Raw genomic sequence first — 20,917 nt, 5'->3', positions numbered from 1 at the left:
TCTAAATTTCCCCCCAAATTTTCCCAAATTTCCCCCAATTTTTCCCCGAAATTTCCCCCCAAATTCTTCCCCAATTTTCCCCAAATTTTCCCAATTTCCCCCAAATTTTCCCCAAATTTCCCCTCAAATTTTCCCCAAATTTTCCCCCAAATTTTCCCAATTTCCCCCAATTTTTCCCCCCAATTTTCCCCCAAATTTCCCCCAATTTTCCCCCAATTTCCCCCAAATTTTCCCCAAATTTCCCCCAAATTTCCCCCGAATTTTCTCCCAATTTTCCCCCAAATTCCCCCAATTTCCCCCAGTTTTCCCCAATTTGGAATTTCCCAAATTCCCGCGCTTTTGCCCCGTTCCAGCTCCCTGATCCGCTGGGACCTCGAGGAGCTGCCCCAGGGGAGCTTCCGGCACCTTCCAGAGCTGACCCTGCTGCGAGTGACCCAAAACCCCAAAATCACCCCAAAAAACCCAAAATTCACCCCAAAAAACCCCAACATTCACCCCAAAAAACCCCAAAATCACCCCAAAAAACCCCCAAATTCACCCCAAAAACCCCAAAATCACCCCAAAAACCCCAAAATTCACCCCTAATTCACCCCAAAAAACCCCAAATTCACCCCAAAATTCCCCCTAAATTCACCCCAAAAAACCCCAACATCACCCCAAAAAACCCAAAATTCACCCCAAAAAACCCCAAATCAACCCAAAACACCCCCAAATTCACCCCAAAATTCCCCCCTAAATTCACCCCAAAAAGCCCCAAATTCACCCCAAAATCACCCCAAAATTCACCCCAAATTCATCAAAATTCCCCCCAAAAAGCCCCTAAATCACCCCAAAATTCACCCAAATTCACCTCAAAATTCACCCAAAATGTCCCAAATTCACCCCAAGTTCACCCCATATTCGCCCCAAAATTCACCCAAATTCACCCCAAATTCGCCCCCAAAAACCCCAAATTCACCCCAATTCACCCCAAAATGTCCCAAATTCACCCCAAATTACCCCAAATTCACCCCAAATTCACCCCAAAATTCACCCAAATTCCCCCCAAAATTCACCCCAAAAAGCCCCAAAAAGCCCCAAATTCACCCCAAAATTCACCTCAAATTCACCTCAAAATTCCCCCCAAATTCATCAAAATTCACTCCAAATTCACCCCAAATTCCCCCAAAATTTCCCCCGAAATTCCCACAAATTCACCTCAAATTCACTCCAAATTCACCCCAAAAAGCCCCAAAAAGCCCCAAATTCACCCCAAATGCACCTCAAAATTCCCCCCAAATTCACCCAAATTCACCCCAAAATTCCCCCCAAATTCACCCAAATTCACCCAAATTCACCCCAAATTCATCCCAAATTCACCCCAAAATCACCCCAAAATTCACCCAAATTCACTCAAATTACCCCCAAATCACCCCAAAATTCACCCCAAAATCACCCCAAATTCACCTCAAAATTCACCCCAAAATTCACCTCAAAAAGCCCCAAATTCACCCCAAAACTCACCCAAATTCATCAAAATTCACCCCAAATTCACCCCAAATTCACCCAAAAATGGCTCAAATTGTCCCAAATTCACCCCAAAATCCCAAATTCACCCCAAAATCCCCAAAATGTCCCAAATGTCCCAAAATTGTCCCCAAATTTTCCCCAGAATTGACCCCAAAATGGCCCCAAAATGTCCCAATTTGTCCCTAAAACGTCCCCCAATGTCCCCAAATTGTCCCCAAAATGTCTCCAAATCCCCCAAATTGTCCCCAAATCCCCCAAATTGTCCCCAAACTGTCCCCAACTCCCCAGGACTGTCCCCGGTGTCCCCACCTCCCCCAGATTTCCCCATTTCGTCCCCAAAATGTCCCCAAGGACCCCAAAGTGTCCCCGAGTGTCCCCAAATGTCCCAAATCCCCCAAAAATGGCCCCAAAATGTCTCAAATTGTCCCCAAATTGTCCCCAAATTGTCCCCATCATTGACCCCAAAACTGACCCCAAAATGTCCCAAATTTGTCCCAAATTTGTCCCCAAAGTATCCCCAGATGTCCCAAAAATTGTCCAAAGACCCCAAATTTCCCCAGTTTGTCCCTAAAATGTCCCAAAATTGTCCCCAAATGTCCCAAATTCTCCTCATCATTTACCCAAACTGGTTTGTACTGGTTTGTACTGGTTTGTACTGGTTTGTACTGGGAATGGGGCTGGGGCTGCTGGAGTACCTGTGAGTGCTGTACTGGTTATACTGGTTATACTGGTTTGTACTGGGAATGGGGCTGGGGCTGCTGGAGTACCTGTGAGTGCTGTACTGGTTATACTGGTTATACTGGTTTGTACTGGGAATGGGGCTGGGGCTGCTGAGTACCTGTGAGTGCTGTACTGGTTATACTGGTTTGTACTGGTTTATACTGGGAATGGGGCTGGGGCTGCTGGAGTACCTGTGAGTGCTGTACTGGTTATACTGGTTATACTGGTTTGTACTGGGAATGGGGCTGGGGCTGCTGAGTACCTGTGAGTGCTGTACTGGTTATACTGGTTTGTACTGGTTTGTACTGGTTTGTACTGGTTTGTACTGGGAATGGGGCTGGGGCTGCTGGAGTACCTGTGAGTGCTACACTGGTTATACTGGTTTGTACTGGTTTGTACTGGGAATGGGGCTGGGGCTGCTGGAGTACCTGTGAGTGCTGTACTGGTTATACTGGTTATACTGGTTTGTACTGGGAATGGGGCTGGGGCTGCTGGAGTACCTGTGAGTGCTGTACTGGTTATACTGGTTATACTGGTTTGTACTGGTTTGTACTGGGAATGGGGCTGGGGCTGCTGGAGTACCTGTGAGTGCTACACTGGTTATACTGGTTATACTGGTTTGTACTGGGAATGGGGCTGGGGCTGCTGGAGTACCTGTGAGTGCTGTACTGGTTATACTGGTTATACTGGTTTGTACTGGGAATGGGGCTGGGGCCGCTGGAGTACCTGTAAGTGTTATACTGGTTATACTGGTTTGTACTGGTTTGTACTGGTTTGTACTGGGAATGGGGCTGGGGCTGCTGGAGTACCTGTGAGTGCTGTACTGGTTATACTGGTTTGTACTGGTTTGTACTGGGAATGGGGCTGGGGCTGCTGGAGTACCTGTGAGTGCTGTACTGGTTATACTGGTTATACTGGTTTGTACTGGTTTGTACTGGGAATGGGGCTGGGGCTGCTGGAGTTCCTGTGAGTGCTGTACTGGTTATACTGGTTATACTGGTTTGTACTGGGAATGGGGCTGGGGCTGCTGGAGTACCTGTGAGTGCTGTACTGGTTATACTGGTTTGTACTGGTTTGTACCGGGAATGGGGCTGGGGCTGCTGGAGTACCTGTGAGTGCTGTACTGGTTATACTGGTTATACTGGTTTGTACTGGGAATGGGGCTGGGGCTGCTGGAGTACCTGTGAGTGCTGTACTGGTTATACTGGTTTGAACTGGTTTGTACTGGGAATGGGGCTGGGGCTGCTGGAGTTCCTGTGAGTGCTGTACTGGTTATACTGGTTTGTACTGGTTTGTACTGGGAATGGGGCTGGGGCTGCTGGAGTACCTGTGAGTGCTGTACTGGTTATACTGGTTTGTACTGGTTTGTACTGGGAATGGGGCTGGGGCTGCTGGAGTACCTGTGAGTGCTGTACTGGTTATACTGGTTATACTGGTTTGTACTGGTTTGTACTGGGAATGGGGCTGGGGCTGCTGGAGTACCTGTGAGTGCTGTACTGGTTATACTGGTTTGTACTGGTTTGTACCGGGAATGGGGCCGGGGCTGCTGGAGTACCTGTGAGTGTTATACTGGTTATACTGGTTTGTACTGGTTTGTACTGGTTTGTACTGGTTTGTACCGGGAATGGGGCCGGGGCTGCTGGAGTACCTGTGAGTGCTGTACTGGTTATACTGGTTTGAACTGGTTTGTACTGGGAATGGGGCTGGGGCTGCTGGAGTACCTGTGAGCGCTGTACTGGTTATACTGGTTTGTACTGGTTTGTACTGGGAATGGGGCTGGGGCTGCTGGAGTACCTGTGAGTGCTGTACTGGTTATACTGGTTTGTACTGGTTTGTACTGGTTTGTACTGGGAATGGGGCTGGGGCTGCTGGAGTTCCTGTGAGTGCCGTACTGGTTATACTGGTTTGTACTGGTTTGTACTGGTTTGTACTGGGAATGGGGCTGGGGCTGCTGGAGTACCTGTGAGTGCTGTACTGGTTATACTGGTTATACTGGTTTGTACTGGGAATGGGGCTGGGGCTGCTGGAGTTCCTGTGAGTGCTGTACTGGTCATACTGGTTTGTACTGGTTTGTACTGGTTTGTACTGGGAATGGGGCTGGGACCGCTGGAGTTCCTGTGAGTGCTGTACTGGTTATACTGGTTTGTACTGGTTTGTACTGGGAATGGGGCTGGGGCTGCTGGAGTACCTGTGAGTGCTGTACTGGTTATACTGGTTTGTACTGGTTTGTACTGGGAATGGGGCTGGGGCTGCTGGAGTACCTGTGAGTGCTGTACTGGTTATACTGGTTATACTGGTTTGTACTGGGAATGGGGCTGGGGCTGCTGGAGTACCTGTGAGTGCTGTACTGGTTATACCCAACCCAGCCCAACCCAGCCCAACCCAGCCCAACCCAGCCCAACCCAGCCCAACCCAACCCAGCCCAACCCAGCCCAACCCAGCCCAGCCCAACCCAGCCCAGCCCAGCCCAACCCAGCCCAACCCAACCCAACCCAGCCCAACCCAACCCAACCCAGCCCAACCCAACCCAACCCAACCCAACCCAACCCAGCCCAACCCAGCCCAGCCCAACCCAGCCCAACCCAGCCCAACCCAGCCCAACCCAGCCCAACCCAACCCTGCCCAACCCAACCCAGCCCAACCCAACCCAACCCAACCCAACCCAACAAACCCAGCCCAACCCAGCCCAACCCAGCCCAGCCCAACCCAACCCAACCCAACCCAACCCAACCCAACCCAACCCAACCCAGCCCAACCCAACCCAACCCAGCCCAACCCAACCCAACCCAACCCAACCCAGCCCAGCCCAACCCAGCCCAACCCAACCCAACCCAGCCCAACCCAACCCAACCCAACCCAACCCAACCCAGCCCAACCCAACCCTGCCCAACCCAGCCCAGCCCAACCCAACCCAGCCCAGCCCAACCCAGCCCAACCCAACCCTGCCCAACCCAACCCAGCCCAACCCAACCCAACCCAACCCAACCCTGCCCAACCCAACCCAGCCCAACCCAACCCAACCCAACCCAACCCAACCCAACAAACCCAGCCCAACCCAGCCCAACCCAGCCCAACCCAAACCAACCCAACCCAACCCAACCCAACCCAACCCAACCCAACCCAACCCAACCCAGCCCAACCCAACCCAACCCAGCCCAACCCAACCCAACCCAACCCAGCCCAACCCAACCCAACCCAACCCAACCCAGCCCAACCCAACCCAACCCAGCCCAACCCAGCCCAACCCAGCCCAACCCAACCCAGCCCAACCCAGCCCAACCCAGCCCAACCCAACCCAGCCCAGCCCAACCCAACCCAGCCCAACCCAGCCCCCCCATGACCCCATGACCCCATGACCCCATGACCCCTGACCCCTGACCCCTGACCCCGGCCCCGCCCAGCTGATGCGCTGGGAGGGCTCCATGTTCCGCGAGGTGCCGGCGGTGCCGGCGCGCTCTCCCTGGCGTTCCAGCCGCTGCTCCTGGCCGGCCACCGCCGCCTCCTGCTGGGCAACGACCTCGCGCCCAGTCGCGTCTTCCGCCCGGGCGCCGGCGGCCGCCTGGAGCCGGCGCAGGAGCTGCCGGCGCCCTCGCCCCGCGCCTGCGTCCCCCTGCGCGCCGGGCAGCGCCACTTCCTGCTGGCCACCAGCGTCAAGGGCGCCACGCAGGTCTACAGCCACGTCACCGAGGACATTGGCACCTGGGGACAGCTGGGGACACCTGGGGACACCTGGGGACAGCTGGGGACACCTGGGGACACCTGGGTACAGCTGGGGACACCTGGGGGCACCTAGGGACAGCTGGGGACACCTGGGGACACCTGGGGGCACCTAGGGACAGCTGGGGACACCTGGGGACACCTGGGGGCACCTAGGGACAGCTGGGGACATCGGCACCTGAGGAACACCTGGGGACACCTGGGGCACCTGAGGGACAGCTGGGGACACCTGGGGACAGCTGGGGACACCTGGGGACAGCTGGGGGCACCTAGGGACAGCTGGGGACACCTGGGGACAGCTGGGGACACCTGGGGACAGCTGGAGACATCGGCACCTGGGGGACACCTGGGGACACCTGGGGACAGCTGGGGACACCTGGGGACAGCTGGAGACATCGGCACCTGGGGGACACCTGGGGACACCTGGGGACAGCTGGGTGCACCTGGGGCACCTGGGGACAGCTGGGAGCACCTGGGGACAGCCAGATCTGCGTCCACGTCACCAAGGACATCCGCACCTGAGGGGCACCTGGGACAGCTGGGGACACCTGGGGACAGCTGGGGACACCCAGATCTACGCCTACATCAGCGAGGACATCGGCACCTGGGGGACACCTGGGGACACCTGGAGGGACAGCTGGGGCACCTGGGGACAGGTGGGGACACCTGGGGACATCAGCACCTGAGGGCCACCTGGGGCACCTGGGGACACCTGGGGACAGCTGGGGACAGCTGGGGACAGCCAGATCTACGCCCACGTCACCGAGGACATCGGCACCTGAGGGACACCTGAGGGACACCTGGGGACACCAGGTGGCATCTGGAGGGCCATGGGGATGGTGGCCACCAGGTCACCATGGAGATTGGGACACCAGGGGACATCAAGGGGACACTTGGTGGTGGCTGGAGGGACGTGGGGATGGTGGCCAGCACAGCGTCATGGAGCTGGGGACACTTTGGGGACACCGTGGGGACACCTGGGGACACCGTGGGGACATGAAGGGATACCTGGGGACATGAGGGGACATGTGGGGACACCGTGGGGACACCATGGTGACACTGTGGGGACGGCGGTGCCACCGCGGGCTCGTGCAGCTGCAGGGACGTGGGGACGTCCCCTGGGCTCGGTCACCTGAGGGACACGGGGACATCGACCGGACACAGCAGGGACCTGGTGCCACCCTCACCCCGATGTCCCCAAGGCCACCGGTGACCCAATGTCCCCAAGGCCACCGTGGCCCCGATGTCCCCAAGGCCTTGTGTCCCCTCCTGGTGCCACCATGGCCTCGATGTCCCCAAAGCCACCAGTGACTCAGTGTCCCCTCCTGATGCCACCATCATTGACCCAATGTCCCCAAGGCCACCATCATTTCAGTGTCCCCTCCCGGTTCCACCCTCACCCTGATGTCCCGAAGGCCACCACTGACCCGATGTCCCCAAAGCCACCATGGCCCCAATGTCCCCAAGGCCACCACTGACCCAATGTCACCCTTGGCCTTGTGTCCCCTCCTGGTGCCACCATGGCTCCGATGTCCCCAAGGCCTTGTGTCCCCTCCGGGTGTCACCACTGACCCAATGTCCCCAAGGCCACCATCCCTTCAATGTCCCCTCCTGGTGCCACCACGGCCCCGATGTCCCCAAGGCCGTTGTCACTCCAGTGTCACGTCTGGTCTCGCGTCCTCTTCTGGTGCCACCATCGCCTCAGTGTCCCCAAGGCCACTGTCACCCTCACTGTCCCCAAGGCCACTGTCACCCCTCGCTGTCCCCAAGGCCACTGTCACCCCCCATGTCCCCAAGGCCACTGTCACCTCAATGTCCCCAAGGCCACTGTCACCCCTCATGTCCCCCTTGTCCCCGTGTCCCCTCCCGGTGCCACCGCTGTCCCTGTGTCCCCTCCCCCAATGACCAAAATCCGATTTTTTCATCCATTTTTATTCATTGCCTTCGTTGGGGACATTTGGGGACATTTGGGGACATTATGGGGACATTTGGGGACATTTGGGCACATTTGGGGATATTGGGGACATTTGGGGACATTGGGAACATTCAGGGACATTGGGGACATTCAGGGGACATTAGGGACATTTGGGGACATTGGGGAACATTGGGGGACATTTGGGGACATTTAGGGACTTTTGGGGACATTGGGGACATTTTGGGGACATTGGGAACATTTGGGGACATTGGGAACATTTGGGGACATTGGGAACATTGGGGGACATTTTGGGACATTTTGGGGACATTTGGGGACATTTGGGGACATTGGGGGACATTTTGGGGGAATGAACGCGGCCCCTCCCCCCCATCCGGTGTCACCTGTCGGGGACACTCTGGGGACACTTGGGGACAGCTCAGGCTCCTGCGGAGAGAGGGGCGGGCTCAGGGGTGGCACTGTCCCCTCGCTGTCCCCAATGTCCCCGGGGGGGGGAGGGGACACTCACCTGTCCCAGCCGGGGGTGGCAGCTCCGGGGGGGGGCGGCGGCTGCGGGGGGGGAGGGGAGGGGACAGCTCGGGGTCACCGAGTGTCCCCAAAGTGTCATCAAGCCCCCAAGTGTCCCCAATCCCCCAATGCCCCCAAATGTCCCCAAGTGTCCCCAACCCCCTCAATGTCCCCAACCCCCCAATCCCCCCAAAGTCCCCAAATGTCCCCAACCCCCCAATGTCCCCAAATGTCCCCAACCCCCCCAAATGTCCCCAAAGTGTCCCAACCCCCAACTCCCCCCAGATGTCCCCAAATCCCCCGATGTCCCCAACCATGTGTCCCCAAGATGTCCCAAAATGTTCCCAACCCCCTCAATGTCCCCAGTGTCCCCAATCCCCCCAATGTCCCCAAAGTGTCCCAACCCCACCAGTGTTTCCCAAATGTCCCCAAAGTGTCCCCAATGTCCCCAAACCCAGAATGTCCCCACTGTCCCCAACCCCCCCGAGTGTCCCCAAAGTGTCCCCAAATCCCCAACCCCCAAATCCCCCTGACGTCCCCAAAAAACCCCCGATGTCCCCCAAGTGTCCCCAATGTCCCCAACAGCCCCTCAATGTCCCCAAATCCCCCACTGTCCCCACTGTCCCCAATGCCCACACATCCCCACAAAGGTCCCCAAATGTCCCCAACCCTCTCACTGTCCCCAAACCCAAAATGTCCCCACTGTCCCCACTGCTGACCCCAGGTCTCCAATGTCCCCAATGTCCCCTCACTGTCCCCAAATGTCCCCATATGTCGCCAGTGTCCCCACTGCTGTCCCCAGGTCTCCAATGTCCCCAATGTCCCCACACTGTCCCCTCACTGTCCCCACTGTCCCCAACCCTCTCACTGTCCCCAATGTCCCCAAATGTCCCCACTGTCCCCATTGCTGTCCCCAGGTCTCCAATGTCCCCAATGTCCCCTCACTGTCCCCAATGTCCCCTCACTGTCCCCACTGTCCCCAACCCTCTCAATGTCCCCAAATGTCCCCAGTGTCCCCATTGCTGTCCCCAGGTCCCACCTGGCCTTGCTCCGGCACTTGCACTTCCCACCTGAGGGGACACAGAGGGGACACAGGTGGCACACAGGGACAGGTGACACAGGTGACACACAGGGACAGGTGACAGTGACACAGGTGACATAGGGAGGTGACACAGATGACACAGGTGACACACAGGTGCCAATGACACAGGTGCCAATGACACAGGTGCCACACAGGTGACACACAGGTAGGTGCCAGTGACACAGGTGACACACAGGTGCCACAGGTGACAATGACACAGATGACACAGGTGACACACAGGTGACACCCAGGTGCCAGTGACACTCAGGTGACAGTGACACAGGTGACACACAGGTGCCACACAGGTGCCACAGAGAGGTGCCACAGATGACACAGGTAACAATAACACAGGTACACAAAGATGACATGCAGGTGACACAGGTGACACACAGGTGACAATGTCAGGTGATACAGGTGACACACAGGTAACAGTGACACACAGGTGACACAGGGAGGTGACAATGACACAGGTGCCACCCAGGTGACAATGACACACAGGTGACAATGACACAGGTGACACCCAGGTGACACCCAGGTAGGTGACAATGACACAGATGACACAGGTGACACCCAGGTGACACCCAGGTAGGTGCCAGTGACACAGGTGACACACAGGTGACACCCAGGTGACAATGACACAGGTGCCCCCCAGGTGGCCCAGGTGCCAGGTGTGACTCACTGAGCAGCACGGCGATCCCCAGCACGCTCAGCACCGCGGCCACCACGAGGCCACCGACGCGCAGGTGACACCAGTCTGGGGACACACGGGGACAGCTGGGGACACCTGGGACACACCTGGGGACACCTTGGGCACATCTGGGGACACCTTGGGGACACCTTGGGGACAGCTGGGAGCACCTGGGGACAGCCAGATCTGCGTCCACGTCACCAAGGACATCCGCACCTGAGGGGCACCTGGGACAGCTGGGGACACCTGGGGACAGCTGGGGACACCCAGATCTACGCCTACATCAGCGAGGACATCGGCACCTGGGGGACACCTGGGGACACCTGGAGGGACAGCTGGGGCACCTGGGGACAGGTGGGGACACCTGGGGACATCAGCACCTGAGGGCCACCTGGGGCACCTGGGGACACCTGGGGACAGCTGGGGACAGCTGGGGACAGCCAGATCTACGCCCACGTCACCGAGGACATCGGCACCTGAGGGACACCTGAGGGACACCTGGGGACACCAGGTGGCATCTGGAGGGCCATGGGGATGGTGGCCACCAGGTCACCATGGAGATTGGGACACCAGGGGACATCAAGGGGACACTTGGTGGTGGCATCTGGAGGGACGTGGGGATGGTGGCCAGCACAGCGTCATGGAGCTGGGGACACTTTGGGGACACCGTGGGGACACCTGGGGACACCGTGGGGACATGAAGGGATACCTGGGGACATGAGGGGACATGTGGGGACACCGTGGGGACACCATGGTGACACTGTGGGGACGGCGGTGCCACCGCGGGCTCGTGCAGCTGCAGGGACGTGGGGACGTCCCCTGGGCTCGGTCACCTGAGGGACACGGGGACATCGACCGGACACAGCAGGGACCTGGTGCCACCCTCACCCCGATGTCCCCAAGGCCACCGGTGACCCAATGTCCCCAAGGCCACCGTGGCCCCGATGTCCCCAAGGCCTTGTGTCCCCTCCTGGTGCCACCATGGCCTCGATGTCCCCAAAGCCACCAGTGACTCAGTGTCCCCTCCTGATGCCACCATCATTGACCCAATGTCCCCAAGGCCACCATCATTTCAGTGTCCCCTCCCGGTTCCACCCTCACCCTGATGTCCCGAAGGCCACCACTGACCCGATGTCCCCAAAGCCACCATGGCCCCAATGTCCCCAAGGCCACCACTGACCCAATGTCACCCTTGGCCTTGTGTCCCCTCCTGGTGCCACCATGGCTCCGATGTCCCCAAGGCCTTGTGTCCCCTCCGGGTGTCACCACTGACCCAATGTCCCCAAGGCCACCATCCCTTCAATGTCCCCTCCTGGTGCCACCACGGCCCCGATGTCCCCAAGGCCGTTGTCACTCCAGTGTCACGTCTGGTCTCGCGTCCTCTTCTGGTGCCACCATCGCCTCAGTGTCCCCAAGGCCACTGTCACCCTCACTGTCCCCAAGGCCACTGTCACCCCTCGCTGTCCCCAAGGCCACTGTCACCCCCATGTCCCCAAGGCCACTGTCACCTCACTATCCCCAAGGCCACTGTCACCCCTCATGTCCCCCTTGTCCCCGTGTCCCCTCCCGGTGCCACCGCTGTCCCTGTGTCCCCTCCCCCAATGACCAAAATCCGATTTTTTCATCCATTTTTATTCATTGCCTTCGTTGGGGACATTTGGGGACATTTGGGGACATTATGGGGACATTTGGGGACATTTGGGCACATTTGGGGATATTGGGGACATTTGGGGACATTGGGAACATTCAGGGACATTGGGGACATTCAGGGGACATTAGGGACATTTGGGGACATTGGGGAACATTGGGGGACATTTGGGGACATTTAGGGACTTTTGGGGACATTGGGGACATTTTGGGGACATTGGGAACATTTGGGGACATTGGGAACATTTGGGGACATTGGGAACATTGGGGGACATTTTGGGACATTTTGGGGACATTTGGGGACATTTGGGGACATTGGGGGACATTTTGGGGGAATGAACGCGGCCCCTCCCCCCCATCCGGTGTCACCTGTCGGGGACAATCTGGGGACACTTTGGGGACACTCTGGGGACACTTGGGGACAGCTCAGGCTCCTGCGGAGAGAGGGGCGGGCTCAGGGGTGGCACTGTCCCCTCGCTGTCCCCAATGTCCCCGGGGGGGGGAGGGGACACTCACCTGTCCCAGCCGGGGGTGGCAGCTCCGGGGGGGGGGCGGCGGCTGCGGGGGGGGAGGGGAGGGGACAGCTCGGGGTCACCGAGTGTCCCCAAAGTGTCATCAAGCCCCCAAGTGTCCCCAATCCCCCAATGCCCCCAAATGTCCCCAAGTGTCCCCAACCCCCTCAATGTCCCCAACCCCCCAATCCCCCCAAAGTCCCCAAATGTCCCCAACCCCCCAATGTCCCCAAATGTCCCCAACCCCCCCAAATGTCCCCAAAGTGTCCCAACCCCCAACTCCCCCCAGATGTCCCCAAATCCCCCGATGTCCCCAACCATGTGTCCCCAAGACGTCCCAAAATGTTCCCAACCCCCTCAATGTCCCCAGTGTCCCCAATCCCCCCAATGTCCCCAAAGTGTCCCAACCCCACCAGTGTTTCCCAAATGTCCCCAAAGTGTCCCCAATGTCCCCAAACCCAGAATGTCCCCACTGTCCCCAACCCCCCCGAGTGTCCCCAAAGTGTCCCCAAATCCCCAACCCCCAAATCCCCCTGACGTCCCCAAAAAACCCCCGATGTCCCCCAAGTGTCCCCAATGTCCCCAACAGCCCCTCAATGTCCCCAAATCCCCCACTGTCCCCACTGTCCCCAATGCCCACACATCCCCACAAAGGTCCCCAAATGTCCCCAACCCTCTCACTGTCCCCAAACCCAAAATGTCCCCACTGTCCCCACTGCTGACCCCAGGTCTCCAATGTCCCCAATGTCCCCTCACTGTCCCCAAATGTCCCCATATGTCGCCAGTGTCCCCACTGCTGTCCCCAGGTCTCCAATGTCCCCAATGTCCCCACACTGTCCCCTCACTGTCCCCACTGTCCCCAACCCTCTCACTGTCCCCAATGTCCCCAAATGTCCCCACTGTCCCCATTGCTGTCCCCAGGTCTCCAATGTCCCCAATGTCCCCTCACTGTCCCCAATGTCCCCTCACTGTCCCCACTGTCCCCAACCCTCTCAATGTCCCCAAATGTCCCCAGTGTCCCCATTGCTGTCCCCAGGTCCCACCTGGCCTTGCTCCGGCACTTGCACTTCCCACCTGAGGGGACACAGAGGGGACACAGGTGGCACACAGGGACAGGTGACACAGGTGACACACAGGGACAGGTGACAGTGACACAGGTGACATAGGGAGGTGACACAGATGACACAGGTGACACACAGGTGCCAATGACACAGGTGCCAATGACACAGGTGCCACACAGGTGACACACAGGTAGGTGCCAGTGACACAGGTGACACACAGGTGCCACAGGTGACAATGACACAGATGACACAGGTGACACACAGGTGACACCCAGGTGCCAGTGACACTCAGGTGACAGTGACACAGGTGACACACAGGTGCCACACAGGTGCCACAGAGAGGTGCCACAGATGACACAGGTAACAATAACACAGGTACACAAAGATGACATGCAGGTGACACAGGTGACACACAGGTGACAATGTCAGGTGATACAGGTGACACATAGGTAACAGTGACACACAGGTGACACAGGGAGGTGACAATGACACAGGTGCCACCCAGGTGACAATGACACACAGGTGACAATGACACAGGTGACACCCAGGTGACACCCAGGTAGGTGACAATGACACAGATGACACAGGTGACACCCAGGTGACACCCAGGTAGGTGCCAGTGACACAGGTGACACACAGGTGACACCCAGGTGACAATGACACAGGTGCCCCCCAGGTGGCCCAGGTGCCAGGTGTGACTCACTGAGCAGCACGGCGATCCCCAGCACGCTCAGCACCGCGGCCACCACGAGGCCACCGACGCGCAGGTGACACCAGTCTGGGGACACACGGGGACAGCTGGGGACACCTGGGACACACCTGGGGACACCTTGGGCACATCTGGGGACACCTTGGGGACACCTTGGGGACAGCTGGGACACAGCTGGGGACAGCTGGGGACAGCTGGGGACAGCTGGGGACAGCTGGAGACACCTGGGGACAGCTGGGGTATAGCTGGGGGACAGCTGGGGACACCTGGGGGACAGCTGGGACAGCTGGGGGACAGCTGGGACAGCTGGGGACACACCTGGGTAAACTCTGGGGACACCTGGGGGACACCTGGGGACAGTCAGGGACACTCTGGGGGACACCTGGGAACGTTTTCGGGACACTTTGGGGACACCTCAGGGACACCTTGGGGACACCTTGGGGACACACCTGGGGACACCTTGGGGACACCTTGGGGACACACCTGGGGACACCTGTGACACACCTGGGGGACAGCTGGGGACAGGACAGGGACACCTTGGGGACACCTGGGGACATTCGGGGACATTTGGGGACACTCTGGGGACACCTGGGGACATTCGGGGACATTTGGGGACAGCTGGGGACACCTTGGGGACCCTCCCAGTCTGTCCCAGTCCCGCACTCACCGTAATGGAAGGGACTGGAGGCACCTGGGGGGGAGGGAGGGGTCAGAGACACCAGTACGGACCAGTACAGACCAGTATGGACCAGTTAGAGACCAGTATAAACCAGTACAGACCAGTACGGACCAGTACGGACCAGTACAGACAGAACAGACCAGTACAGACCAGTACGGACCAGTACAGACCAGTATGGACCAGTATGGACCAGTACGGACCAGTATGGACCAGTATGACCAGTACAGATCAGTATGGACCAGCACTGACCAGTATAAACCAGTATGACCAGTACAGACCAGTATGGACCAGTATGGACCAGTACAGACCAGTACGGACCAGTACGGACCAGTATGGACCAGTACGGACCAGTATGGACCAGTACAGACCAGTACGGACCAGTACGGACCTGTATGGACCTCCCCCACCCAGTATAAACCAGTTTGGGTTTTCTGTCCCAGTCCCTCCCAGTCCCCCCCAGTTTCTCCCAGTCCCCCCCAGTCCCTCCCAGTTTGCCCCAGTCACTCACCGGGGGGGTCCCCTCTGGCCAGGGACAGCACTGGGGGGGGGAGGGGACACCGTTAAACCAGTATGGGTGGGGGCACTGGGCCCAGTTCAAACCAGTAATGCCCAAACCGTCCCAGTCCCTCCCAGTTCAATCCCAGTATAACCCAGTCCCCTCCCAGTCCCTCCCAATCCCCTCCCAGTTCCCTCCCAGTCCCTCCCAGTCCCTCCCAGTCCCCTCCAGTTCCATCCCAGTCCCCCCAGTCCCTCCCAGTCCCTCCCAGTCCATCCCAGTCCCTCCCAGTCCCTCCCAGTCCATCCCAGTCCATCCCAGTCCCTCCCAGTCCATCCCAGTTCCCTCCCAGTCCCTCCCAGTCCATCCCAGTCCCCCCCAGTACCTCCCAGTATCACCAGTGCCCGCAGCCGCTCCCGCTCCATTCCGTGACCTTTGAGCTCTGGGGGGGGGAGGGGAAACTCCAGAGGGCCCGGGGGGAACTGGGACAGACTGGGACAAACTGGGATGGACTGGGGGGGGATTGGGAGGGACTGGGATGGACTGGGAGGGACTGGGAGGGACTGGGACAAACTGGGAGGGACTGGGAGGGGAACGGGAGGGACTGGGACAGACTGGGACAGACTGGGAGGGGATTGGGAGGGACTGGGACAAACTGGGAGGGACTGGGACAAACTGGGAGGGACTGGGACAAACTGGGAGGGAACTCGGACAAACTGGGAGGGACTGGGGCAAACTGGGAGGGACTGGGGCCGGGTGAGTCACCGGGATTCCTGAGCAGGGCGGGACTGGGACAAACTGGTGGGAACTGGGACTGACTGGGAGGGACTGGGAGATGCTGGGGGATACTGGGGGATACTGGGAGGGACTGGGAGGGGACTGAGAGGGAACTGGAAGGGACTGGGAGGGACTGGAAGGGGACTGGGAGGGGACTGGAAGGGGACTGGGAGGGGACTGGGAGGGACTGGGAGGGACTGGGAGGGACTGGGAGGGACTGGGAGGGAAGAGGAAGCAACTGGGGGGAACTGGGAGGGGGGGATGAGTCACTGGGATTCCTGAGCAGGGCGGGACTGGAACAAACTGGGACAGACTGGGACAGACTGGATGGACTGGGGGCTACTGGGAGGGAACTGGACAAACTGGGAGATACTGGGGAGGACTGGGAGTTACTGGGATGGACTGGGGGGGGTTACTGGGATGGACTGGGGGGGGTTACTGGGATGGACTGGGAGTTACTGGGCGGTTACTGGGATGGACTGGGAGTTACTGGGATGGACTGGGGGGGGTTACTGGGATGGACTGGGAGTTACTGGGCGGTAACTGGGGGGGTTACTGGGAGTTACTGGGATGGACTGGGAGTTACTTGGATGGACTGGGGGGTTACTGGGATGGACTGGGAGTTACTGGAAGGTTACTGGGGGGTTACTGGGAGTTACTGGGATGAACTGGGATGGACTGGGGATTACTGGGGGGGTTACTGGGGGAGTTACTTGGATGAACTGGGAGTTACTGGGAGTTACTGGGAGTTACTGGGGGGGGTTACTGGGAGTTACTGGGATGAACTGGGAGTTACTGGGAGTTACTGGGGGGGTTACTGGGAGTTACTGGGGGGGGTTACTGGGAGTTACTGGGATGAACTGGGAGTTACTGGGGCCCCACTCACCTTCCCAAAGCAGCCGCGGGGAACTGGAAATGAGGGGGGGGCTACTGGGAGGGGGCGGGGCCAAGGAAGGGGGCGGTGCCAGGAATAAAGGGCGTGGTCAGAGAGGGAGGTGTGGTCAAGGAAGGGCGGGGCCAGAGCTGAGGTTTGGCCGGGAAGGGACTGGGACGTACTGGGAGATACTGGGAGGCACTGGGGCAAACTGGGATGTACTGGGAGGGACTGGAGGGGTTCGATGAGCTGTTCCCGCCTCTGCCTCACCCTATTGGCTGAAGCTCCCGCCCGTCTCTGCTTGCGACCAATCGGCACCCAGGAACAGGACCTAGGGGCGGGGCCTGGGGCGGCGCCATTTTAGAGATGTTTGGCCTACAATTCCCGCCATGCACGGCGGCCTCATAGACGCTTAATGGAGCGGGGCCTACAACTCCCGTCATGGCCCGCGGCCCCGTAGCGGCAAAATAGAGCCCGGCCTACAACTCCCGTCAGTCCCCGCGCTCCTCAGAGTGCCCGGTATCGCCTCCGTGGGCCCCATTGGCGCCCCCCAGACCCTGCGAGACCCCCGAGTGCTCCCCCAGAATCCCCAAGCGGCTCCCGGGACCCCCGAGTGCCACACAGAGGCCTCCATGCGCCGCTTTCGGGACTACAGCTCCCGTCATGCCCCGCGGCCCAATTAAGTTCCATAAAGCAGAGCCTCCATCTCCCGTGATGTCCCGCGCGGTGTCATTAAAGCAAAGCATTCCTTCCTCGTCATGTCCCTCGGCCTAAATGAGGCCTATTAAAGCACAGCCTCTATCTCCCGTCATGCCCCGCGGATCCATTAAAGCAGCGCATCCAACTCCCATCACTCCCCGCGCTCCATAGACCCCCGTAATGTCCGCGCTTTAAACTCCCATCGTGCCCCGTGCTCCACAGAGCCCTATTATATCCGCACCTACAACTCCCATCACCACCTGCGCCCCATAGAGCCCTATTATACCCGCGCATACAACTCCCGACATGCCCCACGCCCATAAAATCCGTTACAGATCCCATCATCCCCCGCGCCACACAGAGCCCCGTTATAGCCGCGCCTACAACTCCCATCACCCCCCGTGCCCTATAGAGTTTTATTATACTCGCGCATACAACTCCCGCCACCCCCCGCGCCCTATAGTACTCTATTATACTCGCGCCTACAACTCCCATCATCCCCCGCGCCCCATAGATCCCCTTAAATTCCCTCCCAGACCCCAAAAATCTCCCAAAACCAAGAAAAAAAACCCCAAATTTCTTTGGGAACACCACCACTCAGAGACCCTCGGCCACCAAATCCTTTAATATTTACATCTTCCTCCTCTTTCACCCCTTCCTTCCATCCCACTGCAGTTCAGTTCCACCTCGAGTGGATTTTATTTGAGTTCATCTCCCTCTTCCCGCTGCTCCTCTCGGGGTTTTTGGGGTCGCTCAGAGCAGGGGCCGGCCCCGCTGGGTGGGCAGGACCCCGAAGCGCCGTTTCAGGGCCAGGCGGTGCCGGGAGAATTTGTCATCGGGGGAGAAGCGGGCGGGGTGAGCCGAGCGTGTGGGGATCCCGCCCGGGGACACCTTCTGGGGGATGGTGTGGCAAAACATCACCACAGATCCCACAAATCACCCCAAATCCAGCACATTCCCCCCAAAATCCCCCCCCCGGACAACCAAATTCCCCCCAAATTGCCCCAGGCTTCCCCAAATTCCCCCTTCAGGACACTCAAAATCCCCCTCATGACACCCCAAATCCCCCTAATTCTCCCCTCAGGACACCGAAATTCCCCTAAAATCGCCCCAAATCCCCAAAATTCCCTGTCAAGACACCCAAAATCCCTCAAATTTCCCCCCAAATCCCCCCCTCAGGACACCCAAAATCCCCCCAAAATCCTCCCAAAATCCCCCTCAGAACACCTAAAATTCCCCAAATGCCTGAAAATCCTCCCAAATTCCCCCAAAACCCCACAAAATCGCCCCTCAGGACACCCAAAATCCCCTAAAATCGCGCAAATTCCTCCTAATTCCCCCCAAAATCCCCCTCAGGAATCCCAAATCCCCCAAAATCCTCCAAACTCCCCCCTCAGGACACCCAAACTCCCCCAATTTCTCCCAAAATCCCCCAAATTCTCCCCTCAGGATACCCAAAATGCCCCAAATTCCCCCCACAGAACCCTTAAATTCACCCCAAAATGTCCCCTCAGGAGAACCAAAATCCCATCTTTGTACCCAAATTCCCATTTTTGTACCCAAATTCCCCTTTTTGGACCCAATCTTCCCATCTGAGCACCAAATTCCCCATTTTCAGACCACAAGTCCCCCTTTTTGGACCCAAATTCCCCTTCTTTCGACTCAAATTCTCCTTTTTTAGACCCAAATTTCCGTTTTCGGACCAAAATTCCCCTTTCTGGGTCCAGACTTCCCACCTTGAGCACACAAATTCCCCTTTTTTAGAGCCAAATTCCATTTTTTTCAACCCAAACTCCCGTTATTGAGCCCGACCTTTCCTTTCCTTGGCCCAAATTCACCACTTTTAGACCCAAATTCTCATTTTTAGTCCCAAATTCTCCCTTTTCTGGACCAAAATTCTCCCTTTTTTGGACCAAAGTTCCCCCCTCAGGGCACCCAAGCTCCCCCGCACCGCTCCCCGGGCACCCAAACCCCGCGGATCCCCTCAGAGCCCTCCCGAAATCCCCCAAAATGCCCCAAAAATCCCCAAAATTGCCTCAAAATCCCCCCGGTACCTTCAGGGTGTAAACGCGTTCCCCGCGCTCGTTCTCGTAGCACTGCAGGAACATAGCGGCAATGGCGGGAAACACGACCGGAAGTCGCCTCAGGATTACCAGAGAGTAGGCGGGGTTTGTATCGGAAGTTGGCAAAGAGGGTGATGGGAAATGTAGTCCCGGAAGTGAGCGGGCACTGTAGATGCGAGCCAAGGGGAACATTTGGAAGAAAAAGGGAAAATTTGGGACGAAAAAGGGAGTTTGGGTCCAAAAAAGGGGAGAAATTGGGACTCATAATGGGGAATTTCTGTCAGGGAAGGGAAAGTTTGGGCTCAAAAAGGGGAATTTGGGCTGAAAATTTGGAAATTGGGGTGAAAAAATGGGAATTTGGGTGCCCAGACGGGAAGAGTAGACCCAAAACCGCGAATTTTGGTCTAAAAAAGGGAAAGTTGTGCACAAAAAAGGAGACTTTGGATCCAGGAAGGGAAAGTTTGGCCTCAAAAAGGGGAGTGTGGGTCCAAAATAAGGGAATTTAAGACATTTCTGGGGCACATTTGGGGCAGTTTTGGGTCTGGGGAGGGAATTCAGAGAGAACTTGAGGGTCTGGAGAACACTTGGGGGGGCCGGGTGGGCACTTGGAGGGGCACTCAGGGGTTCTGAGGGACACTTCGGGGTCCGGGGCAGCATTTGGGGGTCCAGGGGAGCCCTTGGAGGTCAGGGAGGAGAATTTGGGGCCCTTCGGGGTCCGGGCGGGCCCTTGGGGAGCTCGAACGGGGCTCTCTGGGGCGCGGGGGGTGATGGGAGTTGTAGGCGGGGGCACGGTACGGTTTAACAGGGCCGCGGAGCATCACGGGAGTTCTAGGCGCGGCTGCAATGGCTCTTGGTGGGGCGTGGGGCATGACGGGAGATGAAGTCCCGGCTGTAAGCGCCGGACGTGCGCCGCGGAGCAGCATGGGAGCAGTAGTCCCGGAAGTGGCTCGAACACGATGTTTGGGGGTTCGGGAAGGAACTTGGGGGACACTTTTGCGTCCGAGCCGCGACCTGAGGTCCTTGGGGGAACTTAAACTTTGCGGGAGCCCTTGGGGGGAGCTCGGGGAGCTCTAACCGGGCTCTTAGGGCGCGGGGCAGGGCAGGAGTTTTAGGCGCGGGACTATGATCTGAGGGGCTCTGGGACCGCGGGGGATGAGAGGAGATGAATTCCCAGAAGTGGCTGTGCCGGGCATCTGTGGGATTGGGAGCACTCGGGGGGTCCGGGGACGCCTTCGGGGGGTCCCG

The 20,917-nt window shown here is 58.2% G+C and overlaps 1 protein-coding gene, 1 long non-coding RNA gene and 1 pseudogene across 2 annotated transcripts; 1 reads left to right on the top strand and 2 right to left on the bottom strand.

Annotated features, from left to right (window-relative positions):
• LOC132334602 (telomere repeats-binding bouquet formation protein 1-like) overlaps positions 1–6,728 on the top strand; it is a 15,794-nt pseudogene extending 9,066 nt beyond the window's left edge.
• Positions 6,729–7,910: 1,182 nt separating this feature from the next.
• On the bottom strand, positions 7,911–10,292 carry LOC132334939 (uncharacterized). The gene is made up of 4 exons (XR_009488571.1): positions 10,147–10,292; positions 9,426–9,456; positions 8,388–8,428; positions 7,911–8,305 (listed from the first exon to the last, which is right to left on the bottom strand). It is a non-coding gene; the product is annotated as an uncharacterized LOC132334939 (long non-coding RNA).
• Positions 10,293–18,215: 7,923 nt separating this feature from the next.
• Positions 18,216–19,807, bottom strand: NOP10 (NOP10 ribonucleoprotein). The gene is made up of 2 exons (XM_059861068.1): positions 19,664–19,807; positions 18,216–18,503 (listed from the first exon to the last, which is right to left on the bottom strand). Exons 1-2 carry the CDS (start codon positions 19,715–19,717, stop codon positions 18,363–18,365), a joined length of 195 nt encoding a protein of 64 aa, XP_059717051.1. The 5' UTR covers positions 19,718–19,807; the 3' UTR covers positions 18,216–18,362.
• Positions 19,808–20,917: the final 1,110 nt, after the last annotated feature.

This window comes from Haemorhous mexicanus, chromosome 16, assembly GCF_027477595.1.
Source record: "Haemorhous mexicanus isolate bHaeMex1 chromosome 16, bHaeMex1.pri, whole genome shotgun sequence".
Taxonomy (NCBI): Eukaryota; Metazoa; Chordata; class Aves; order Passeriformes; family Fringillidae; genus Haemorhous; species Haemorhous mexicanus.
This window is presented reverse-complemented; position numbering and strand designations above follow the sequence as displayed.